We start from the raw sequence: 26,630 nt of genomic DNA, 5'->3' as shown, positions 1-26,630 counted from the left end.
AGATAAAATCTGGGTCCTTGTGGAGCTTTCATTTTTGCCAGGAAAAGGAGACAATAAACAAAGAAATATATAAAAAGCAAATGAAATTACAGGCAGTGATAACAGCCAGATGAAAAGAAGAGAAGGAATAGCAGGAACCAAACTGGAAGGGGAGTCTCCTGAGGGAGGTGACATGAAAGCTGCACATGAGGAAGAGCTGGGAGACAAAGATTTCAGGGAGAGAGACCAGGGAGTGTCAAGGGCCCGGAGAGAAAAAGAACCTGGCATGCTGTAAGCAGTGGACAGAAAGCCAGTGTGACTGCAGCTCAGAGATCAAAAAGGAGAGACAGATGTGCTGAGAGAGAAGAGGGAGGCAGGAATGGTCTATGAATGAGCTCGAGGGCCAACCTGAGGGGCTCGGATTGAATTCCAAGTGCCCGGGAAGCCCCTGGGGGCTTTTAGGGGAGGGATGGGACCAGAGGGGCTCCGGGAAAGATGGCTCTGGCTGTTGTCGAGGAGTGGCTGTGTTCACATGGCGGCACGTGTCCTTCTGTGCCTTTTGATGGGCACTGCACAGACTGGCAAATAAGACTGGCACTTGCCATTGGGCATTGGGCAGCAGCAAGGACATTCTGTGAGAGCAATGTGGTTTTGAGATTTTGGGATTTCACAGAGCAATAGACAACAAAAGTGGGGGCTCACAGTTTTGTAACTTTCTATTTAGCTAAAAAGAGTAAAAACTCAGCTACCATCTGTGATCACCTTCTTTTCATAACAAAAGACATTTTGAAACCAAGAACATAAGGACATAATCTCAGGGGGAGAAAAACAATTTTTATAGAAAATGCCCCATTTTCCTTGTATTTTCAGCACTTTGCTTTAGGACCAGTGAAAACTTCCTTACAGACTGGGCATGCCTCCAGCGTTCAGAACTTCAGTAGTTGGGAACCATTGAGCCCACTGCTGTGCCCCATTTCTAGGTGAGACAACTTGAGGGTCAGGGGTCATGTGGCTCTTCCCTCAGGGTCAGGAGGTGAGTTAAGGGCAGAGAGGCGAGGCCTCCATCTCCTGATTCCAGGCTCATTCTTGTTCCATTACATCATCGTGCTGTGTATTTCAGCTGATTTCTTCTGCTTTGCCAAGATTCAGATACTGTACCATCTATTCCTGTCCGCTGTGGAGTATACTGGCCATTTTCACTTACCAGCCAATATATCTGAGAGCTAAGACACTTATTAAGAAACAAGCATTTAGCAAAACAACCCTCTGCCTGGAGCCAAACAACATGGGATCCCTTTCTTCATAAAGAAGAGTAAGGTACGTGACAACATGGAGTGACCTGGCGGGTATTATGCAAAGTGAACTAAGCCAGTCAGAGAAAGACAAGTAGCACATGATCTCACTCATGTGGAATCTAATGAACGAAATAAACTGACAAACAAAATAGAGCCAGAGACATGGAAGCACGCAACAGACTGATGATTCTCAGAGGGAAGAGGGTGTGGGTGGTGGTGGTGGGGGGCGGGGGGCAGGATTAACCAAAGAATTTATATACATATATACATAATCCATGGACACAGACATTAGTGCAGTAAAGGCCTGGGGAAGGGGGCAGAAGTGGGGAGGAAGGAGTTAATGGGGGAGGAGGGGGACATCTGTAAAACTTTCAACAATAAAAATAAATTTTAAAAAAGAAGGACAGTAAGGTGCCTCTCACCTGATCTTCAGATAAGCTGCAACTCCAAACACCAGCACCACCACGGCAATGACAGTCACTGTAATGGCGGCGATGCTGCCTGTGAAGGAGGAAAGGCACAGAGAGATGATGAGGAAGGGGGTTCACTCCAGATCCTTTCGCAGAGAAGTCAGAGCTGGAGCAAATTCCAGGGTCTTAATTCTATTTCCAGAATGCTTTTCATGCTATGTGAGATTTTGGGAAATGGTCAGTATTTAGTAAGACCTTTTCGCAGGCCTGGAGATCAGAGAACAGCCCACAGTAATACGTGATTATCTTTTTAAGAAGGGCACTAATCTGTTGTTGCTGCAGCTGCTGCTTACAGAGGTAGGGGATTTAAAATACCCTGAAATCTTACTTTGTTCTTTGATAAGCTCTGGTTCCTCTTTCTATCATTGGCAAAATATTGGGAGGCTTGGGATGTCTTGTTGAAGGGTTACTACAAGGTAATGGGGTTGGTTTTTAAATAAACCAGAATCACACAGTTGTATTAGTAGTGTCCGCTTCAAAAAGGTCGTCTTGGTAGGAGAGGCACAGATCTTAATGATGCCATCTAAGCAAAGGCTTTCAAAAAATTCCACTTTGGGAAGTATGTCCCGTTTTCATCCTGGAAGGTAAATTTGATTTTGTAGAGAAAAAAAGTCAAGCTTGGTATAAAAACAAGGTCAAGTCTGGTAGGTAACAGTATTTTTTGTTTGTAGAACTAATCTGGTGCAATTACAATGTAACATGAATGTTTTATTGTGCAGTTTGAAATCTGGTTCCAAAGGCAACCATTAATGAGCAGTTAAAAAAAAACACCACCACACCACCCACCCCTTTGAGCATGTAGCCTTGGAAGAATAACCATACCGCTTCCAAAGATTACTACTTTGAAGCACAACACTCTTTTTGTGTGAGCTTTGGACTAATAATGTATATACTTCACCTTAGAAGTGCCAAGAATCAATTGAGCTCTTGTCCCCTATAGTTATATTGACTTTCTGGCATGAATGCTGGTATTAGGGACCCCACTTACTCTTTCAGGCCACTGGGAAATTATTCACTACTTCAGAAAATGAATAGGACTCTGAGAGCCAAGGTTGCTCATTGCTAACACAGAGACTAAGACCAGAGCTGGGTGTGTCCACACAGATAGACTGTATTGCACCATTTCAGAACTTCCGCACTCTGGACACTCACTTACATGCCCATTTCCTTGCTCCCAGAATCTTTAGAGCATGATTAGCATAACCATCAATACATTTCTCTTCCCTTTTTTTTTTTTTAAACAATTGTAAAGATAGAATTATGGCACTAAATGCCCAAATGTGCGGACCAGATCAAATAAAGTTCAAGGTCAGATCTCCTTATGAAAAGCCTCCACTCCTACTTTGAAAGGCTATACTTAGCTTCTGGGCCTCTAAACTGTACTGAAATGAGAACAATTCCATGGTCATGGAAGCCTATTGACAGCATTTTTAAGAGCTTCTGAGAGGAAGTATTACTACAAGGTAAGGTGTTGGGAGTATTTCAAGTTTCAAAAAGATACAGTGATTGCAATTAAGAGAAATTTTAAAAATAGACCTTTTAATTTAATTTACCCCCTTTAAAAAAGTGGGATATGGTTGATTTCCCCATAACTCTTCTTTCTTGCCCCAGGGATAGTTTAATATAGGAACTTGTAGGTTTGACCTTTCTCAAACTCTCTTCCCTAACTCTGAGCAGTTGGATTTCCTCCAACGCTGTGATTTACTGAATTTATTTATATACCACCTGTTTCTAAAGATAAACCAGGCAGTTTCCCAACTCAAGTGCAGTTCTTTCTTTTAAAAAACAGCAAGTGATAGAGTGACCTGCTTCTCCTCGATGTGACTGGTAGCTGTCTAGTGTAACCATGGTCTTCAAATGGGGTTCTTTAAGGCCACCTTTTCTTGTTCAGGGATAGCCCGTGTGACCAGAGCTGTAATTAGCAGGTGATTTTCTACCTGACGGGTCCTGGAGGGAAGCCGAGCAAAGGGGCACTTCTGAGGGTTGGTGCTGGCCAACATGAGACCCAAACATGTCAGGTAAAATGGATTATACTTTGGACCATCCTGTTAACTATTCTGCCACCCACCAGCTTTCCTCAGAGGCTGCCAGCCTTGGTAGCAAAGGTCCTCTGGAACCGGAAGACCTTTATCAGGCCCCTCACTTAGGATGTCTTGTGTCCTGAGCGCCCTGTCACCTCCACAGCACCTGCCACTTTCAGAAGCAGTGGGGAACCACACCCTGGGAAGTTCCACACCTCAGGGCATTATAGTTTGAACATATGAGGGGGTGGCTGAGCCAACATTAGCACAGCTTTAAATGGTAACAGAAAAGGCTTAATTGCCTCCTTGTGAAAACAAATGTCATTTCCTACTGAGTTCTGTTTAAACTGAACTGGAATTCCCCTTCTCCTCCTCTTGTTTCTTTTTTCAAGGTGGGGCAGGGAAAGAGAATACGAGGAAGGTGCAGTGGGGCAGGGGCGGCTTTGCCCTGTGAAGGAAGGTGTGGACAGTTGGTGGGCAGCGCACTGGGACCGGGGTGGGATGGCGTTACAGTCCTTCCTCACGGGGATCTGAAGTTACGGATTAGGTGTGACTCACACTGTAAAGCCTGGGAGCCAGACGAATTCAGAGAGAATTGGAATAAATTTATCTGTATATTTCATAAGCCAAGATACAAGAATATTCCACTGTGCTAGCACATTCCACCATGCCAATGTGTTCTGCCTGACCAGAGGGCTATTGGAGATCCGGGAGCCAAAGGCTTCTTGACTTTTGGGCCTCTCTGAAAGCTCGGGTTTCTCAGGGTGCCATTTTACCACTTTCATAAGAACCCAGAACCAAAAAAACAGAACAGGCTGAAGAACGACCTACTCTACATTTGCAGGTGGTTACTCTGGGCTGGCATTGGGCCGAGAACTTTACAGCTATCATCTCATTTCATTCTCTCTGTGAGCAGAGTACAATTATTCCCATTTTATGGATGAGAAAGTTAAAGCTCAGAAAGCTTAAGGGCTTGATTCAGGTTTTATGATCTGCTAAATGATTAAGCTAACATTTGAACCCAGGACTATTTTATTCTAGGGTTGGCATTTGTAATCATTGGTATACTGGTTGCGTCCCTGGCCCTTTTCTCAGTGTGGCCAACTCCTACTCCTTCTTCATGACAATTAATATAAACCCCTCTGAGATTTCCCGACACCCCAAGCGAATTACAGTGTTGTTGTTTTGTGTTAGCTTCTCATACCTGCTTCTTTCAAGCACTCCGTGGTGAGCTTCCCCAGGCAGGTTCTAATCCTATTCATCTTGCATCTCTTTCCCCTTCTTACCACCTTCCTACCACACCCTTAGCCCCAGCCACAGTCTGTAGGCCACAGTGGGTACTTAACTCATGCATTCAATGTCGAATGAATAAATGTCATACTGGCAAAAAAATTAACTGGCAGTTTTTGAGCTCAGTCACTGTGCCAAAAAAGTTCCCAAAGCAGCAGGCTCCCCACCTGTCCAATATGGAGTCCCCTGCTCCAGCTCTTACCTGAGTATCTATTCCTATGATTCTATAGCTATGGTCCAGGGGACGATGGAGCTGGAGGAGGGTTATTTTAGGAATAACTGTCTGAATAGGGTCAGATCATTTCCTTGAAGGAGCCAGAGCCAACTCTCAGGAGACCATGCTTCTAGTCTGACCTGGTCAGACTCCTCGAGGAAGGAGGCTGCCCTGGAGGTCATCACTGGATCTGCTTTGACTCTGCTCTAGGCCCTGTGCAGTCCTGGAATAAACTGAGGCGTCGTTTTAAGGGGTCTTTCTCCCCATATCTGCCTCTCCCACCACAGACACCCCTGTCTCTTTGTCACACTCCCATTGGACCTTTATGGATACAGGAAGTCTTCCACACTCAGAAGGGACTTTTCCTGTCCAAACTGCACCCCGACTCCTCGAGGAAGGAGGCTGCCCTGGAGGTCATCACTTGATCTGCTTTGACTCTGCTCTAGGCCCTGTGCAATCCTGGAATAAACGGAGACGTCGTTTTAAGGGGTCTTTCTCCCCATATATGCCTCTCCCACCACAGACACCCCTGTCTCTTTTTCACACTCCCATTGGACCTTTATGGATATAGGAAGTCTTCCACACTCAGAAGGGACTTTTCTGTCCAAACTGCACCCCCCTCCCCCCACTTGAAGGTGCCCTCCTGTTTTCCTGGGCTTAGCAATATTCCAAGTTCTTCAACTGTTCCTCTGGGGACTCTTCTCATAGAGGCATTTTCTCTTTTCCTCCCTTTAAACATGAAAGAAATGTTGTATCTGACCTCTTTGACAGGATACTTGCCAATTACATCCAACATGACAATATTAGGCTGTGATGGGGTGACCCTGAACCGCCTCTAAAGAAAGAGCTTTCCTAGGCTCTCGGAGGTTATTTATTTATTTATTGTTAACAGTAGGATGTATTTTATTTTTTAAAATCTGTGAACTAATCAATGGACAGTATTTTAATAATCTGGTACATTAAATTTCAAAGTTTTAACATTCAGCAAAATTTTGCTTCCCAAATTCACTTTTAGAATGATAGGGACTATGTACAACTTAGACTCCATATTCAGACAAATGCCTTTTTCCCTTCCTCAAAATAAAAGCTTTAAGAAGCACAGTATAAAAGTTTTAGATAGCCAGGCACTGCATAACTCTGTATCACGTGGCTGGTGTCTTGCTTTAGCCGCAAGAGTAATGAGAATATTCTACACTTCATTTAATGGAGCACAGGAAACTTTTTGAGGAAGGACCTAGCTCTCCTCAAAGAAAAAAAGAACTTTTTGGCTCATTTAGTTAATGAATTCCTTTCCAAGATTGCTTTTAAAAGGCTTATCTGGAAAAACTATCTAGAAATTTCTACTACAAATATGCCTCATCTTATTCTGCATGAGTGTCAGGGGATGTGAGAAGAGTACTACATGTGTGGAAATATATATATTTCCAAAATAGTAATTTATCTGTTATAATAAAGCTAAATATACCTTTCCAAATCCACTGTTTTTATGTAAATGCTGCCAACGTATGATCTATGAAAACAATTTTAAAGAGTTAAGTTTATAGTATTTTTATAAATCTAATGAACAGATCGAAGTCATTATACTTTCCTATTTTTAAACTCAGGGAATTTTTATCTGCTCTTGACATGTTGATTGCACTGGGTAATAATGATTTATATGATTCAGGGAGTGTTCTGATGTCCTAAATCGTTATAAAAACAAAAACCATAGCCAGAGGACAATTAACCACATTTGTTATTATTTTAGGAACCAAATTGAATGCTATCTAACATTATGTGAACTGTAATAGTAGCCATAGGAGGCTTCAAGATGGCCTGGGAATTCAGATCCTACAGTTATTTTTTTAAAATATATTTTTTATTGATTTCAGAGAGGAAGAGAGAAGGAAAGAGAGATAGAAACATCAATGATGAGAGAGAATCATTGATTGGCTGCCTCCTGCATGCCCACATTAGGGATGGAACCCACAACCTAGGCATTTTGCCATGACTGGAATCAAACTGTGATTTCCTGGTTCATAGGTCAATGCTCAACCACGGAGCCACACCAGCTGGGTGATCCTATAGTTCTTGGTAGCATATAGTTGACTTCAAATTCCTTTTTTGAGGGCATTCCAAAAAATAATGGAAATTCACTCATTAAATTAAACCAAACTATTTGTTATTACAGGAAGAAGCATTTTAGTTGAAGTGAACTTTGTTCTTTTGAAGGTCCAAAGATTATTGTCCAGGAGGCTAAAATATCCTTATAACCTGGCTTTATGAGTCATACGTTTTTACAAGTGCTTTAATTGCATATAGAGGAGAAAAAACATTATATATATTATCAGAGAAGTTTCAGAACAAATAAAATAACACCTTAGAGAAAAATTACTTAAAAATAATTGTACTTATATTCCACAATTTGCTCAAATACTGGTTTCCTTTCTTTCTATATGATTTTTTGTTGTTGCTGTTGTTAATCCTAACCTGAGGATATTTTTTCCATTGATTTTTAAAGAGAGTGAAAGGGAGGGAGGGAGAGGGGAAAAAAGAGGGAGAGAGAGAGAGAGGGAGAGGAAGAGAGAGAGAGAGAGAGAGAGAGAGAGAGAGAGAGAGAGAGAGAGGTGAGAGACACACATCAATGTGAAAGAGATACATTGATCAGTTGCCTCCCACATGAGAGTATCCTGACCAGGGCTGGGATCAAATCTGCAACCCAGGTATGTCCCCTTGACCAGGACCTGAACCCTCAACTCTTCAGTGTGTGGGCAAACACTCTAACCATTGAACAACTTTGACTAAGGCTCGACAGGATTTTCTAAAATAAATTCTTCCCATTGTGTCTCAGTGACTGACTGATCATGGAATTTCAGGGAACTAGTTCTGTGAGTTTTTACAGCTTTGTGCTGAAGGGTGGCAGGTGGTCACGTGCAGTCCATGTGGGATTCGAACGTGACATTGAGTGCATTTTCTGACGTGGATCATCCCTTTGATGCTGCAGGTAGTGCATCTGTCAAAAGATGTTACTGTAGATTTGGATTACTGCTCGCTGCATCTTCTAGCTTTTCTGTGTTATCTTCTCAAATAATGTAGAATCTTGTGACTCTGGGATTAGATGCCAAAATGTTCCTTTGAAGCTTAAAAAAGTGGTTTTACTGGTAGATTTCCCCTTAATTCTGTCTCAGTGTATTCATTATTTACACAATAGCAACGCTAAAAAATTCTTGACCTCAAAAGGTGCATGTGATTAGCACAACTGTTACACCTACTGCATCTGCACCTGGAACGAGCCCTGGATGAGGTGCATCAGCCTGAAATACCAACATATGCCTTCCTGCAGGCACAGGGCCCACTAACAGAGTCTAAACCTTGATCGTATTCTTCACTTTCTGCAGAGCCCACATAGATAATTTTCCACTCCAAGTCTTCAGACTGGAAGGTGATCTTGCACTGGAATGATTTGTAGAAAGGAGAAGGGTTATCCAAAACCACTACACTGTTTACCTGAACCTTTGCCATATTATGAAAAAACACACACACACATACACACACACAACAACAACAACAACAATAACCTAATAACACAACAAACAAAAACAATAGAACTGGGGATTGCTGGGGAAAATAAAGTCCAGCTCTGGAGAGTGCAAACCCCACCCTAGTGCAGCCTGATGTACTGCCCAGTCACAGCTCTTTTAAAGGTTGTTATTGCTCTGAGAGAGCGGGAGGCAGAGGGTTGATGGTGGGATGTTTCCAGGGGTGACAAAAAGGTGAGTGGTCTTTCTCCTCTCTGTGGATGACTCCTGAACCACATGGTCCTTGGAAATTCAACAGCCAGCTTACTTAGAACGCCCCTGTCCATACTTTGACCAAGTTCCTGGGTCTGTGAGCATCTGATCTATTTTGAGAAGCATCTTTGACAACCTTTTTGACTGTTTTTCAATATTTTTGCACTTTTCTTTCCTCTTCCTGGTCCAGGGAGTAGGTAAGAAATGGAGAATAGAAGTAGATGGCCGTTTTAGAGTGTGTGGTGGCTCCTCCAGTCAAGGTCACCCAGAGGAAAGGAACATCTCATCTCAAAGGGATTCTTTCTCTGTGAAAGCACATGTCTGTGCTGGAGGAAGGAAGTGGGCCTGATGAAGAAAGGGCTTGAAGGTTTGAGGTCTGTGTGAGTGTGGACTTCTCTTTATTACCCTAGGAAAAGGCTCCTCCCTCTTTATAGCAATAGTCTCTCATTGCAACTCCTTCCTTCGAACAGCAATGATAATAGAAGTAACAGTCAACAACAGAAAAAAGTGATAGCCATGCACACTTTCTTGTTATTTATCCTGTGTCAGGGATTATTCTATGCTTCAGTTATTTCAATTAATGTAATTCTCCATAAGGTAGCTATGCTTATTATATCCATTTCACAAATGAGGAAACCAAGGCACAGAGACACTAAGGGCTCAGAACCACATGGTAAGGAGAAGAACTGGGACCCAGAGCAGGCTCCATGCTGGTACCCAGGAGGCTCTCCTGTCATCCTGGGCTCTAGCGATAGCTCTGCATCTGCTTGTGGTAAAACCTGCCCCTCCAGTGCGTCCTCTGTCTGCTTTCTATTGGCATCCAGGAATCAGGCCTGCCTTGGGGCTGGATTCAAACTTTGGGGCAGAATCTCCAATATCTATACTTTCTACTTCCTGTCATCAGGAGACCTGGTTTTACTTTTTTCTCTAAGAACATTTGACCTACATAGGTAGCATATAATTAAAAATGTATACAGAAATATAAATCTCTGTGGAGAAAACAAAAGATTTGTACTTGGCCAGGCAAGTGGCTGTTCCCACTCCCTGCGTTTCTCTCATGCGTTCACATCGGCTGTACTAGAAGGACACAGGGAGCTCAGGTTTGCAATTAATGCAACCCGGGGCACACAAGCCAGCACAGTCCCTAGTTATCAACATTTAAAAGTTTCTTCACTTCACTTACAATTACAATCTTTCCCAACACAAATGAGGCTTCTTTCCCACTGGAATTTATTATCACTACCTGTTTAGGTCACCCAGTCCCAGCTCTCCTTTGACTCCTGTAATGTGTGAACTAGACTGGATTTCTAAGAATAGCAAAGGGGACGCCCACCTCATCCCTTTTCCCATAGCACGAGGACACGTCCATGGCCGCACAGCAGTCTCAGGTCAATGTCAGGGAGCATTCCCCTCATTCAGTTGGCCTAAAGGTGCTGCCCAGACCAAACGGAGCCTGCAGGGAATGAGAATTCCTCCTGAAGTATGGGTGACCCTTCTATCTGAATGCTGTTAACAGACTCTCCTCGAAGACTGTTCCAAATTCAGCCTTGGCCTAACAACAGTTCCCAAGGGACATCTGTAGTACTGTGCCAAGAACACTAATGGAAGCATCAAGAGAAACAATCCTGGTCATAAAAGTCATAGAAACCACCATTACTGCGGCTACCCTATGCCAGGCATTAAGCTAGGCAGAGCTGGTTAGGAATCTGCAGTTTGGAGTTTCGGAAATAATACAGTTAAAAAAGTTCTGCTCACCTGCATAGCAGGCATAAATGGGATTCAACCATGGGGGCTAGATTCCCCAAACCTATGCTTTCCCACTCTCTGTGATGAGAAGACCTGGCATGGAGACGGGCTTCATAAACACAGCAGCTGAAGAGTCTTGGGCAAGTCACTTTATTCCTCCCAGCCTCCAAGCCTCCTTTGGTCCCTATCTCCACCTGGATTCATTCAATCATTCATGCAGCTGATGTTTACTGTGGACTTGATGAAATGCTTGCTTCCTCATAGAATGCTTTCACAAGTTAGCATATTTAAAATGCTTTGTGCATCATGAATGCAATACAAAGGTCCCATTTAACCTCAGGGCACCTCTTATCCATAAAAACTCTGAGCCAGAAAAAAACCTTGATCCAGAGGAGATGTGAGCTACCTTGGGTATTAGAAATGAGTGAGAATCTCAAGTTCAAGTTTTGCTTTCAGCAAGATCATGACCAATGGAATAATGTAATTTTATTGTTGAAAAAAATTCCAAGAAGTTTCATTGAATCTAACACCTTCATTTTACAGATGGCAAAATGGAAGCCTATGGAAATTAAGAGATTTGATTGTGATTAGATTGTGATTAGAGTCCGTTAGTGACAGAGCTGGGACGAGAACTCACATTTTGATATCTGGTTTGTGTCCTTTTAAATTCTCTATTCCTTGGTCTCATCCCAAGTAAAACCTTAAAGCACTGTTAGCTGAGACAATAAACAAGGACAAGACGCCAGCCTCAACTTCAGTGCTGTGTTTCCAAAATTCCAACACCTCCATATCACTCTCATGTTTTTGCCATGTCCACATACCTATACTATTATTTTCTAAATGCATGTCTTTAAATCAAGTCATAATTTTTCCTTAGATACTTGCTACATATAGCCACACCCTAAGCAATAAAGCTGTGCAATCATGATTCAATGTGTTGTTTTATTCTTTTCTCAAATTCACATGAAAACAAAGCAGTTTTTATTAGAATAAACAAGGTTCATCATCTTGCATACTACTCATGTCGGGACTGAAGCCATACTTCTGAGAATACTGCTCCCAGGAAAACCAGACTCACAAAGAGGCTGGGCGGGGTGGAGGGTGTGTGTGTGAGAGAGAGAGAAACTGGGCTGGGGGTAAATCAGCTGCCCCCAGAGCCCGCGGGAGAGGCCAGGAAGAACAGAGGGCAGGAGCTGGGACCAGCAGTGGGACTGCTCCAGGGAACGTGGCAGCTTCATGAAGACTGCTCCTCGGTGGAGGCCCAAAGTGGAGGAAATGTGGCACAGGAGGGACAACTGTCCTGACTCGGCCACTCACAGGAGTAGCAGTGCAGACATGAACAAAGACTTCACTTCTAAGTCCATGATGTAAAGTCTGTTCCTTCACATGCTCCATGTCAGTTTCTGCCCTTCTCATATCTCCTGCAGGACAGATTCATAACTATTTCACAATTACTTTATATAATGAATATAATTCAGCCTGTGCTGAATTATCATTTCTACTGGGCTAAGTGACATGGGTGGGAATCTGAACTCTGGATCAGCCCCATTCCCGATCTCCTGGGGTGGAGAGGAGGGTGGGGTTGGAGAGATTTCTGGAGAATAATTGAAGAAAAAAAAAAGAAGGACAGAGGATCCCCTCTATTGTTTGTCCTGGATGAGGAGAACTCTGCTGCTCTTCTGAAAATTCTTACCTATAGCGCGAGTGGGTCGGCTGTGTCAAGTTAGGTCACCTACACTCCTTGACTGGAGGACATAGATATTTCTATTCAGAAGTCAAGTCAGAAAGAGGGGAAAGATCCCTACATCTCTCTGCTATCTGAGTATCCTAGATGCCATTAGTATTGAAATGATTAAAAAAAATTCCCTTGGATATTTTCAGTTTGGAGCAACTAGCTGCATGGCAGTGGGCAGGAGGGGTGTGTGTAGGTAGAGAAGTCAGCCTTAAGGGCCAGATTGGGGATCTCAACTCTGAAGTCAACGCTTTGTGACGGACACATTGAGGGGTCAATAATGTACCACAAGAAGCATGCCGCTGTCCTGCTTAAGAGCTGCCATTCATCTGCATGAGCACAGAAAGAGGTTTTGGTTTTTGTTGTTACTTCCTTCTCTATCCCTTTCGTATTTCAAAGATGAAAATGAGGCATGACCACGGATCAAACAATACTGAGGGGGAAAGCTGGCATGTGACCTTTTTGAGACTCATCCAGTCTGCAGGTGAAGGCTCAGATTTCTTCAGGGTTCACCAGTCTTAGCAAGTAAGATGTTCCACACTGGCATTTTCTTGGTTCAGAGAACATAAGCGAGAAGGAAGGGGGTACTTCTCAGAGCCCAAGACAGAGTCCTAATGCTGTTTGCTAAGCAGTGTGAAATCTGTCATTTTAATTATGGAATCTGTGTGTGGAGCAGAGAGTCACAGTTTCAGATCACCTGTCCCAACACCTTGGCCAAGAGCAGTCACATCAGTATAATAACTGCAACCCAAGGACTGACTCAGGGGTCTCCGGGAACCATTAGTTCATTTAGCTTTGCTCCATTAATCACCAAGGCCAGGCAGGAACATGCTTTTGGATACTGTATTTTACCCAGTTTTAATTTCTTCCAGACTAAGTTAAAAACTCTGAAAAGAAAATAATTTCCAAACTTTGATGCCAGATAAGGGGAGAGGGCAACCTCTTAGGGGCCAGTGGGGCCTCGGCAAAGTTCTATGGCTGAACCTTTGTCTCCTCCCTCCCCTAAGACTTTCTCCCAGCTGGAAATCTCTAGTTGTTTGCACTCTTTAACCCTTTGCTTTGGATTTCACAAGTTTCATGAAAGCATTAATACTACAATTGTGAACATAGTTATTTTTCTCTTCCACACTTTTTGGGTTATACTTTTTTTGTATTGTGTCCTAGGCAACATAGTTATTTTTCTCTTCCACACTTTTTGGGTTATCTTTTTTTGTATTGTGTCCTAGGCAGGTGCTTATAAGTACCGCGCGCTAACCAATTGCGCCACTGGAGCTCCAAGGTGCTTAAATGTATCTTTATTATAGAATACTTATAGTAATAATCCTTTTGGGAGTCTTAAAGTGTTTACAAACATTCTATTTCTTTTCAATTTTAAGAAAATCAAAGTCTAGAAGAGTCAACTGTTGTTGGTATTCACACTGAGAATTAGGGACCCAAATGTAGTAATAATAACAGCTAACATTTATTTAGTGCTGTGTGAGACACTTTATAAACTTGTCTCATTTAATCCTCATAGGAATCCTAGAGGGCAAGCCCGTACTATTATTACCCTCATCGTACAGATGAGGAAAATGTGACACCCAGTGATGAATACAATGGCCCAAGTCTCCCATCTAGCAAATGGCATCAGTGGGATCTGAGCCAGGCAGTCTGATGCCTGAGTTTGTACCATTAGCAATATTCTTGCCTTCCTGGAGTCTGGCTTTGAAATGACCCCCTAATTTCTCCAAGCAGAAATATGGCAAATGGTTTTTGATGGTCCACTTCCATGGATTTATTGAAATTATATAATTTTAACCTAAATTTACCTTCATTTTTGAGCCTGTCATCCACCCCTGAAGGCCATGAGCCCAATGATAAAAGCAAGATACTGTTAAATAAAATTTTGTCTCTTATTGGCCAATATTTTTCTTTTCTGAGAACTGAGAAACAAGTCATGCTGAGGAAAATATCAATGTAGTATCCATTATATGTTCTCTGAATACAGTGCTCCTGACTGGGGTGGGATTTTTAGATCCTTTTCTGATAAAGACAGTGGGCCTGTGCTGATCCATTCTCACTTTCCTGATATTATTTTGTAACTGAAAATACATGCTCTTGAGTCAGAAGATTACAGTGAGAATTCATTTTGGATATGGAATCAGGCATTTTCCAATCAGTTTTCTCAGTGAGCCAGCAAGCCATAGATTCATTAATGCTATCAGATGTGCTTTAAGCTAACCTGCTTTCTCAGTGAAGCACTTCCAAAATCATTTTAGTCATATATATCTGGTGAGAGCATTTGAAGCAGAAAGAAGAAATTGTCCCATGGAGGCAAAACCTCTCCAAATGTAATGAAAGGTGACACTGAAACGATTAAACTTCGTCACATTTATGTTGTAAATGTGTTGTAGGGAGTTGTGTTCTGGTAGATAATTTAAATGGTAACTAGCTGATTTTATTACCTTGACATATATTTTTCAAAGAATAGTTTTTAACTTTTTCAAAATCAGATTAAGATTTAAGTAGTAAAAGCAAATCAAAGGAGAAATAAAAGCAATGGAGAAAAGAATGAATAATAATATTACCTAAAAGAAAATCTGACTGTTGGAGCTCCTTATGGGAGTTTACTTGGCATTAGCAAGCTTTAAGGTTTAAAGTTTAAAGAAGAATTGAGCACAATTGAGCACAAAAGAAAAAAAAAGGAAAAATGTGAGTGAGAGTTTATAACAATTTATAACTTGTCAGCCCTTAAGTCCTTGGAGACCAAAGATAAGAGTCATCATGGTGGAAAAAGAGAGGAGCGGTGGCGGGAATAGGAGTGGGCAGAACCCTGAGTGGAGCAGCAAGCTCTTTCCAGTGGTTCTCAACCTTCCTTTAATACAGTTCCTGTTGTTGTGGTGACCCCCAATCATAAAATTATTTTCGTTGCTACTTCATAACTGTAATTTTGCTACTGTTATGAATCGTAATGTTATCTGATATGGTCTTAGGCGACCCCTGTGAAAGGGTCGTTTGACCGCCAAAGGGGTTGCGACCCACAGGTTGAGAACCGCTGCCCTAAAGAGTCCCAACTGTGAGAGGGTGGGGTATTAGAGGAGTGTCTTTGCATGCACAGGTATTATTATGGACTAAATGCCCGTGTCCTCCCAAACTCATAGGTTTAAATTATAACCACAAATGTGATAGTATGAGGAGGTGGGGCCTTTGGGAGGTGATGTCATGAGGGTGGAGCCCTTGTGAATGGGATTAGTGTCCTTATAGAGGAAATCCCAGTGAACTCCCTTACCCCTTTCACTGAGTGAGAACACAGAAAATATGGCCTTGTATAAACCAGGATCTCAGCCCTCACCAAACACTGAATCTAGACTCTCCAGCCCTCAGAACCCTGAGAAATAATTTTCTGTTGTTTAAGTCACTCCATCTATGGTATCTATACTAATAAAAGGGTAATATGCTAATTAGACCAGATAGACCAGATGTCTTCCGGACATCCTTCCAGAGAAGGCCACAGCGGCTGTGAGGGCTGAGGAGGGCAGGCAGCTGTGGCGGGCAGGCAGCAGTGATGGCCAGCAGTGGCAGCAGCAGTGGGGTGATGCCTTCCTCTGATCAGTCCGGTAGCCTCTCACAGAGGGAGGCCAGACTGTGAACATCCCCTGAGGGCTCCTGGACTGTGAGAGAGGCAGGCCAGGCTGAGGGACCTCCCTTTAGGGACCCCCCCCTTTAGTGCATGAATTTTCATGCACCAAGCCTCTAGTTTTTATTATAAAAGCCTGAACAGAGAGTGCACAAATTTTCATGCACCGAGCCTCTAGTTTTTATTATAAAAGCCTGAACAGATTAAGGTCAGGATTTATGAAGTTCAGAAAATATGTGAATCTATGGTCTAAAGCTTGATATTTAGTCATTAGAAGTCATTCATTTATGAATTCATCAAACATTTATTGAGCACTTACACTGAGTTAGACACTGTTAGTTACTAGGGATCTATTTGTAAGCCCAAATAGACAAGGCCCCAGTTCAGGTACCTGGAAAGGCAGGGTAAGCAATGAGCAATGCTGCCACACAAGCACATGAATAATCATACACTGTGGAGAAGAGAGACAACTGAATTGTGACAGGTTGTAACTGGGAAACCACAGCTGGACTGGGGCCCCAACAGAGCCTTCCTGAATAGACAATGTTTGAGCTGAAGCCTAAGGAATGAGTTGGAATTAACCAGCTAAGTAATGTGTTGTGGGTTCTATGTAGAAGGATCTGAATAAGGAAAGGCTCTGTCTTAAGAGGGAGCTCAGCAGATTCATGGAACTGAGAGATAGCCAACATGGGGGTACAGGGGGTGAGATGAGGCGGAAAGGCAGGCAGAGGCTCCACCCTGTGGGCTTAAGAGCAGGGGATGCCCAGAAGGGCTGGTGGTAGTGAGGTTGTGTGTGACCCAATCAGATCTGTGTTTAATTGTCATTCTGGCTGTTATGTGGAGAATGGGCAAGATGTGAGATGGGTATAGGAGAGGAAATGAAAGGCCAGTTAGGAAGCGATCATGGTGGAATTATGGGGTTATGGGAGTTTTGACATGAGGGTAAAACTGAAAATAGATGAATTGAGAGCTACTAAGAGTTCAAAATCAATAGTATTCAGTGGTGGAGAGGACCCAGGCAGTGAAGGACAGTGAACTGAAAAGATAGTAGCACCATTTACTATAGGACGCAGGGCCTGGGCATGTACAATGATATAATATTTGTAAAGCTGAGCCTAACATAGGTATAATGCTTTTTAGGACTATTGCTTCCTGATATATCTTGGGCATTCCAAAAGAATCTGATCAATAAATGTTTACGAATATTCTTTTATATGGTCTTCTCACTTATGATTTTTTTATTAAATCATCATTTTCACCTTTAACATATATTTAATACATCATTCTAAATATGATGGTCATCAACTTACTATAACATACACTTTTTTTACTCCTAAATTTTTTATGACTACTTTAAAAGTTATTTTCACTATAATATTTGTAAAGCTGAGCCTAACATAGGTATAATACTTTTTAGGACTGACTATTGCTTCCTGATATATCCTGGGCATTCCAAAAGAATCTGATCAATAAATGTTTATGAATATTCTTTTACATGGTCTTCTCCCTTATGATTTTTTTATTAAGTCATCATTTTCACCTTTAACATATATTTAATACATTATCTAAATATGATGGTCATTAACTTACTATAACACACACTTTTTTTTACTCCTAGATTTTTTATGACTACTTTAAAAGTTATTTTCAATTTTTTTGGAGTTAATTCCTTTTTTCAAATTTATGTTCATTTTAAGAGTTAATCTGGAATAAGCAGATGTTATGTGGAGCTGAAAGTCCCTTGCAGATATGGACACATGGGTGTCTAGATGTCTGTGCCTGCTTAGAGCCCTTTATTTAATGGTTTTATTAGAATAGTTCATGCTGAACAAATACTGGGGGGTTCAGACTAGCAATTTAAAGTTCAAAGGCTTTTACCAATTTTCATAATTATGTGTCCTTCTTTTTGTAATGGAAAGTATAAGAGAGTGCCCAAGACCAGTGGGCACTTGGATTTTACAGAAGAAAGAGAATATTCACTTTGCAACAAGTGGAGTGAGTCTAATTCTAAAGTTTGCCTATGCAAGAATTGATGATGTCTTGAATCTAGCTTGGTGTGCAACATCAGTTAATCCCGGAAGCATATGCTGAGCAACTAATTGTGCACAGCACCATTCAGTTTAGCTCAGGGAGTCAGAAATACTCCGTAGTCATAGTTTCCACCTGTGAAGAGCTCTGATTTAATAACATAAGGCGACCTAAACCTAATGCATCACAGTTGTCTCTCTTCCTTTAAAAGCAAGACAAAAACTGAAAAACAAAAGTTAAAACTCATTTTTCTGGACAGCCACCTTGGAATGCCTGCTCCTAGCACCTGCTGCTCCTCCCATAGGACAGCCCCTCCCTGAGACCCAGCGGCCGGCACTCAGCGTGTGGCAATATTCCATGTCATTCATTTCCACAGAAGTTCTGGAGGCCATTGGTCCTTCCCCAGCTTTTCTTTTCTGTGAATTCAGGTAGGATGGGTGTAGTGAAAGGAACACTTGACTCAAGGTCCGTCAGGAGAACTGAATTTGAGTTTTGGTTGGGTCACTCAGGTGAGAATTGGAGTAAGTCACTTAATCTCTCTGGGCCAGTTTCCTCACCTGTAGAATGGATAGCCTGCACACCTCAGTCACTAGCTCCATCCTTGGAACGTGCATATACTCAGCAAACTTCATGTGAATATGAACCTCATTCCTTTGGCACAGGATAATTTAAATAAAAAATTTGAATAGTATAATAAGCCAAAAGGACCCTGAAAGATGATCTCTCTTGTACCTGGTTTATAGCTAAGAGCTCTTAAAGTCAGAGTAGTTAAGGGACGTGGTCTATCAGTGACAATGGCAAGCCACAGACCAAGTATAAACTGGTCTACCTGTTTCCAGGCCTCAATGCCATGAAACTTACCACACATATTTCTCCCAGTTGAAACCTCTTAAAAGGTAATTCTTACCATTTCCTTCCCCTGATGAAAAGCCTTTGGTTACTATCAATGGCCTGGTAAGTAAAGTAAGTCATCTCATCCTGCTATTTAGAGTCCTCTAACACTTGTCCTGAAACCTTCCTTCCTGCTTTCCTGCAGTGTTCCCCTCCATACAGTCTGGGATCCACCAAGCTAGGTTATTTGTCATGTTGTGTACATGATAAATTGTAAACTGCATGAGGGAGTGACTGTTTTATTCATTGCTGAATCCCCAGTACCTAGCCAGATGCCTAACACATTGTAAAAGCTCAATAAACGTTTGTTGAAGATGGTGGGCATTCTTTATGATAACTATAACAACAACAATGAGAAGGACAATAGCAAAATGGTAGCAATAATGATAAATCATAAAATATTAAGTCATAGGAAAATAATCATAGTCATCGACAGAGCCATTACTCAGTAGCTAGTATGATGCAAATTTATTATCTCAACTAAACCTAACAATAACCCCATCACGTGAATATCCTTTTCCCATCTTACTGATGAGAAGGCCGAGGCTCAGAGAGATGGAATAGCTTCCCTGGAACTGGTTGGTTATTAAGGCTCAGTTCTAGGGGTTGGGTGTAACGTACATCTTCCCGTTTGTGAACAAGGTTCCTTGCTTTCATGGAGCTGACAGTCTAGTGGCAGAAAACAGACACCTACTCACCAAATAAGTGAGATAAAGTCAGAAAGTGATAAGTGATCAAATGGAAAATAGAGCAGCATGAAGGGTTCAATGGTGATGAGTTTATTATTTCAGACAGGAGAGTGAGTAAAGGCTTCCTTTTCATGAGTCAAGACTTTGGTTAGCTGTCATCTCTGACAAGGAGTGAGCCCTGAAAGACCTGGCAGGAGACTGTATTAGGCACAGGAAGTAGTAAGTACACAGCCCCTGAGGTAAGAGTGTCCTTGGTCTGTTTGAGAATAGTAAGACTGCCAGTGTGTCTGCTGGTAAAGGAGAAAGGCAGTGAGAGCAGGGAGGCTGTGTGGGTTCAGATATGCTGAGCACTGTAGGCATGACACAGACATGGGCTTTGCTCAGACTCAGGGGAAGCCATGGGAATGTTAGAGCTGAGCAGTGACAGATCTGTCCTCGGTTTCAAAAGGATCTCTCTGGCAAGGGTGATGAGTAGTGAGAGCAGTTGCAGGAATATTAAAGTCACATGTGTGAGAGACGACAGGGGGGTGAGAGGAGACTAGGTTCTGATGGACTGGAATATGTGAGAAAGAAAGGAGTCTAGAATTAGTCCGACGTTTTTGGCCTCAAGAACTGAAAGAAGAGAGGGAAAGGCTGAGGGAGGAGCAGACCGAGGGTTGAGGAAATCAGTAATTCATCTTATACATATTAAGTGTGCGAGGCCTATGAGCCATCCATGTGGGGGGTGTGAGTTAGCTGACAGCTGGATTTACATGTCTTTAGTTCAATGAAGCAAAACAGGCATAGGATTTTACATGTCAGGGTTATCAGCACATGGATGGCATTTTAAGTCATGAGACAGGATGAGGTCATCTCAGGAGTGAGTGTGAAGAGGAGAGAGTGTGAGTGCAGAGAGGTCAGGGAGAGAGGAGGGCAGTACTGGCCCTGGGGTGCTCCAGTGTAGGAAGATGAGGGGTGAAGTAAGGCAACAGAGACTAAGAAGGAGCAGCCAGCCAGGTAGGTGAAGAACCAATAGGGAGAGTGTCCTGAAGGCCAAGTGGACAGTGTTATAAAGATGAGGGCAGTGACCACCTGTGTCAAATGCTGCTGATAAGTCAGGTCAAGCCAGGCCTAAGGATTAACGTCAGACTTGGCAAAGTGGAGGGCACTGGATACCTTGACAAGAGCAATTTTGATGCTTACAACTTCTGAGTGCATTCTGAAGTCAGGTGAGTGCAGCATTAACTACCACTTTTGCACACAAGTGCCCCAATTGCCTCCTCAGGCCTAAATTTTCTTCATCTCCTACAACTTGGCACCATCATGGGATCTTCCTTAATTCCTCTAGTGAAATTGAACTCCAACAGCATTGACCTTGGTTTAGAATTACTTATTGGTGACTATGAATGGTTGAATTCTTCGATTAATAGAAATATGCTATGTGAACCTACACAGAGTAAGACAAGATGCTAAATAACAGTGTGATATTATTACTATATTATATACACTATTAAGGCAGCACAAAATTCTCTAAACAAAAACATCCCTAAATAGTAACCCGTGAGCACAGTCTCAGGGTGCTGCTTGACGTGTGGGGATGAGAGAGGAGCAGTGCAACAGTGATGGGTGCTGAAAGAAGACTTGATTGTGGTTTTAAGGATCTGGGCTCCGAGCCCAGCTCTGCCACTAAGTGGTGTAACCTTGTGTGAGGCACTCCAAAGTTCTGGGACATAATTTCTTCACCTTTGAAATGAACAGATTGTATCACATCTGCTCAAGGGTTCCTCCATCCACCTTGTTCATTCTCATTCATATTAAGAGTGACTTGGCTCCTTCTCTCTTCTTAAACTATGAAATCCAAAGCACAGGTCTTATACTCCTTGTGCTTCTTTGCATCAAGCACACGGTCCTAGGAAAGGCACACTACATAGTTCCTTCTTTAGTAGGGGATAAATCCTCTTTGGGCTGTGAAATGGAGTCTGGTCCTTGCTCAGTGATCTCCCTCTAACCTGCCACATTTATTTTTTGTCCAGTCATTCAATCCTTTCTTCCTTCATTTACTCGGGAGTTCCTACTGGCTGCAATATTCCCTAGAACTTTATAGGGTCGTGACCAGCTCTGACACTAATTTTGTGTCTCTTGACCTTGCTGGCTTAGAGTTGAGGAAATTAAGATACATGGTCTAACACATGAGCCAGAATATTGGAACAGGACTGTTTTAGATACTCTAGCCCAGTGGTCGGCAAACTGCGGCTCGCGAGCCACATGCGGCTCTTTTGCCCTTTGAGTGTGGCTCTTCCACAAAATACCAGATGCGGGCGCACACGTACAGTGCGATTGAAACTTCGTGGCCCATGCGCAGAAGTTGGTATTTTGTGGAAGAGCCACGCCACATGTGGCTCGCGAGCCGCAGTTTGCTGACCTTTGCTCTAGCCCATGAACCTAGGGCACTTGTGGAAAGTAGTAAGACTATCAGATTATGGAGATTCTTACATGCCCAGCTCAGAATGTGTGGATCCACCATGTTTGGAGTACTCTAGAGTGGGTAGAGAGCAGCAAAAGGGAGATCAGTGAGAAAACTGAAGAAGCAGTGCACAGGTGGCGATGAGGGCCTGAACTAGGACAGAGAGAAGAGATGGGGCCACTGCCTGCAAGCTGCCCTTTGATGGCACCTTGGTTAGAGACAGTCCTTTCGACACTGAGTCAGGTCAACACCCACTCTGCTCCAGGTTCCTAGACTCTGCTAGAGACGTTACCTGCATGTTGGCAACATGGAAAGTATCAGGCAAGGTGTGGGGTGGGAAGTGGGGCAGAGACAGAGACAGAAGCGCACATCTGAATGCAGTGTGATAAGCGCTGGCTGGAGGTATAAACAGGGGTGCAAATGGGGATGGGAGCTGCACAGAGGAATCTACGTTTGAATCTGATGTGCTAGATTTCTTCCTTTTGCCTCTCCAAATCCACTCCCACACTCCTCCACTTTGCTCTCTGCCCAGGCCTCCAGGAGGCTGACCTGTATGGACCACATCAATGGGTTTCCTTGTCCCTGGCTTCCGCATATCAGAGGGAAGGGGGAGAGTGAGGGCAGAGTACTGATTCCCTTCACTCTCAGGAGGTTAACCTTGGGCTAGTTGTGTCTCTCAACCAAGAGTCACTGCTGCTCTCAAGGTGGTCTATTCTACAAGACTTTCTCCTCTGGGTTCTGGTTACGTGTCTTTCCTCCTAGGCCTGACTCATAGCAACTCTGACATTATGGTCCCCTGTGGTTCCCCTGTATGCTAGCCAAACCTTTGTAATGAATTCCTTTATGCTGGTTTAATTGAACCTCCCTTTCTTCTTGGGACTTTCACTGATCTACTGGGATTTTGAAATAAGCATTTGTAATTCTTTGGGGCTTTATTCCCTAATAAACTATGAGCTCTTCCATGAGGAATCGAATCTTGTTCATCTTAGCTGTATCTCTCCCCACCTTCACTGTCTAATAGAGTTTCTATTCATAGTGATTGCTTATCTTTTTTCCAAAAATGTTAATTTCTCCTCACAGCCATTCCTTTTTATCTCAGGTGGTCTGTCTGGAATATTCCCCTCTCAGTCCACCCCTAAACAGGACTACCCAGAGAAAGAACTGCAGCCCTGTGTTCCCCCTTCACCTGACTATTCTCACTTCACTGTTTCTTAATCAAGATTCCAAATGTTCCCACTAAATTATTTTCCTGCTCAGTTCCCTAAAGTTTATAGTTTCCATGCCAATGCCAGATGCTTGTGATCTCAGAAAAGACCCTAAATCTCTCTCCATTATAATTTCCAAGATTGCAAAATCAAGATAAAATAATACTAACTTCACAGGGTTGCTGGGGAAAAAAACAAATGTGACATCCTGTAAAATTTACTGTGTTTCTCATAAAATATATCAATGACTACAAAGAATAAAAAAATTCTCTACACATCTACCTTACTTTTTTAGACTGGTTTTCATAAACACTTTGTTAGTACAGAGCAAAATTATAATAACAACTGATATCTCCTGCATTCTTAATCCTTGTCAGTAACTGTTCTAAGCACTTTATATATCATCTCATTTAATCTCCACAAGAACCATATGCCATAGAACCTCTTTTATTCCCATTTTACAGATGAGGATGAAGAAGGCCACAAAGTGATGAATTAACTTGCCTAAGGTCAAGAGCCAGAATTGAAATCTGGGAAGCTTGACCAAATGCCATGCTATTAATCCCTTTACTTACATATTTTCATTCATTTACATTCTCTGTGACAAATGTAAAGACAAATCATAAAGTTGGCAATTGGCCACAATGAGATATCATGTGGAAATTCTTGGGAATTATACTTCAGTTCATGTGTTACACTCCAAAATTCAAAGTTGACAAGTTGTGTTTGGTTAACTGAATTGCTTTCTTAACATCTTCATGTGGTCAAGAATGGTAGTAGGGTTCTCAAATGAGACTCACCTGAACTTAGTGCATGTTCCACTTCCTGCATGATCACCCTGGGGGAGGCGGTGGTGGTCTCAATATCTACCAGAATACAGGTCACTTTGGCTGGCACAGTTGTTTGGGGCGTTTTCTCCGTGGGTACCAGCTCCGACGTGGCATGTGAAGTGGGGGTGTGGCCAGAGCTGTGCTCCTGTGCTGGGGACTCTCGTGTGGTTGGGGCTCCTGTGGTCTTGGTGCTGGTCTCAGTGGAGCTGTGGTTGGTGTTGTCAGAGACAGAAGAAGAAACCTCTGGGGGTGAGGTTGATAGAATTGGCGGTGGTGAGGTGGATAGGGCTGGGGGTGATGAGGCTGGCGTCTGAGCGGAGGTGGGTGAAGGAGACTCAGCCAGGGACCTTGACCCTGTGGCTGACACATTTGCCTCTGGAGTGCCTGAGCTGTGCTCCGTGGGCATGGGTGTTAAGGGGACCACACTGCTTGTTGATAAGGTGTCTGTGTTTGGGTCTTCCCAAGTCAAGGTGGTCTCCTGTCCTGTGGGCTCCATGACAACATTCTTGGGAGTTAGAGATGTCTGCACTGATGACACTGTAACGGGGAGCACTGAGCTGCTGGGTGTGCCGCTGGTGGGGGAGGCAGGAGGGCTCTGTGGAGAGCTTGTCCAGAAGGTCGTTGGCGTTGGTGAGATAATCTTTTCCGGAAAAGAAACAGGCAGGGGGGTTGATGTAGGCATGCTCTGCACTCTCAGTCCTGTGGAAGAGCCAGTACAAAAGTGGTTAACGTGTGAAAACCTGAGAGGCAAGGTTGTTTTGCAGTTCTCATTTTGCATTGTGCATCCCCAACTGTGAAAGTGACTTTTAAATATTTTCTTCCCACTGCCCTAGCTGGTTTTGCTCAGTGGATAGAGCTTTGGATTGCAGACTGAAAGGTCCCTTGTTCAATTCCGGTCAAAGGCACATGCCTGGGTTGTGGGCTCGATCCCCAGTAGGGGGCGTGCAGGAGACAACCGATCAGTAATCCTCTCTCATCATTGATGTTTCTATCTCTCCCTTCTTCTCTGAAATCAATAAAAATCTATTAAAAATATTATCTTCCCACTAATTGCTCTCCTCTTCTATGTTGCTATCAATAGAAACCGGCCTGGAGGCTCAGTAAGAGCATTTAGTGGGTCAGTCAAAGCAAGTCCAGCCAATTCATGGAACAATCTAATCTTGTCTCCTGCTTGCTTCAAATCTAGCCCTTAAAAAGTGAGACTCTCTGGGGGACTGGCTCTATGGGAATTGGTCTGGACTGCTGAGGGCCCTGCTCCACATGCCTGTGGGGATGCCTATGGTTTGTGTGGGGTGGGGAAGGCATGGTTGGTGAGTGGAAAGCTTATTGATTGGCTTTTCCCTGCCCCAGGGTTGTGAGCTCTGTGTTTATGCCCAGGATGCAAGGGCTATGAGCTTGTTGGCTGAGATGAATAAAAGTCTGAGCACATTCCCTGCAGAGGAGGAAAGAGGAGGTCCAAGAATAAAAGCTGAGAGGAGGATCTGAGGTTTAGATACATTTTCTGAAACTGGAACTCAGGACTTCTGAATTTTAGCCTGGGGTCTTTAGGATCATATCATTTTACAAAATGTTCTTCATATTTTGTAAAGTTTAGAATTAGTTTTCTTTTTTCCTCCTTCCCTCCATTTATTCATGCAAATTAACTAATTAATTAATTAATTCTTTGATTCAAGTATTTAATAAATGGCTTGTATGTGCTAGCACCCTGCTAGAATCTGGGCTTATGATTTCATTTTTATGTAAACCATCTTTTAATCGCCTCCCCATGCCCCTTACCATTCACTGAAAAGCTTTCCCCAGTCATTTCTATCTCAGTGGATGGCACCCTCTTTCACTCTGTTGCTCAATTAGAAACTGAGACATCACCCCTCATACCCCACATCAAATCCACCGGCAAGTCATGATGATTCTACCTTGAAAATATATCCTAATCCAACCACCTTTCAAACCTGTCCCATTATCTCACCACCTGAGCCACCAGTTACTCACTTAGACAACTGACATAGTCTCTTAATTGTCTAAGGTTCCAGGTTCTCCTTTCAGTCTACTTTTCACACAGCAGCCAGTATGATCTTTCAAACTGGTAAATAAGAACATGTTCTTTAACTGATCAATATCCTTCAAAGGCATTCTGTTGCAGTTAGAACAAAGTCCCAAAGTTATAAAATCCCTATGACATCCCATGTTAAAATATACATACCATAACATTGACCATTTTAACCATTTTCAAGTGTACAGTTCAGTGGCATAAGTATATTCACATTACTGTTCAACCATCCCCACCCTCCATTCCTAGAACCTCTTCATCTTCCTTAACATGCTCTGTACCCATTAAACAAAACTTTCCATCCTTTCCTTCTCCACAGCTCCTGGAAACCACTATTCCACTTTCTGTCTCTATGACTTTGACA

At 42.8% G+C, this 26,630-nt stretch overlaps 1 protein-coding gene and 1 pseudogene across 1 annotated transcript in view; both read right to left on the bottom strand.

Moving 5' to 3' along the window:
• The window catches only part of PARM1 (prostate androgen-regulated mucin-like protein 1), a 38,955-nt gene extending 14,028 nt beyond the window's left edge, over positions 1-24,927 (bottom strand). Inside the window, exons 1-2 of the mRNA XM_005856654.2 lie at positions 24,190-24,927; positions 1,697-1,775 (exon numbers count right to left, since the gene is read on the bottom strand). Coding sequence (XP_005856716.2) covers positions 1,697-1,775; positions 24,190-24,901 — 791 coding nt within the window. The 5' untranslated portion in view covers positions 24,902-24,927. The remainder of the gene's footprint in view (positions 1-1,696; positions 1,776-24,189) is intronic.
• On the bottom strand, positions 8,176-8,770 carry LOC102242988 (annotated as a pseudogene).
• Positions 24,928-26,630: the final 1,703 nt, after the last annotated feature.

Source organism: Myotis brandtii, unplaced genomic scaffold, assembly GCF_000412655.1.
Source record: "Myotis brandtii unplaced genomic scaffold, ASM41265v1 scaffold1038, whole genome shotgun sequence".
NCBI classification, from domain to species: Eukaryota; Metazoa; Chordata; class Mammalia; order Chiroptera; family Vespertilionidae; genus Myotis; species Myotis brandtii.
The sequence above is the reverse complement of the archived record's forward strand: the minus strand, read 5'-3'. Positions and strand labels throughout refer to the sequence as shown.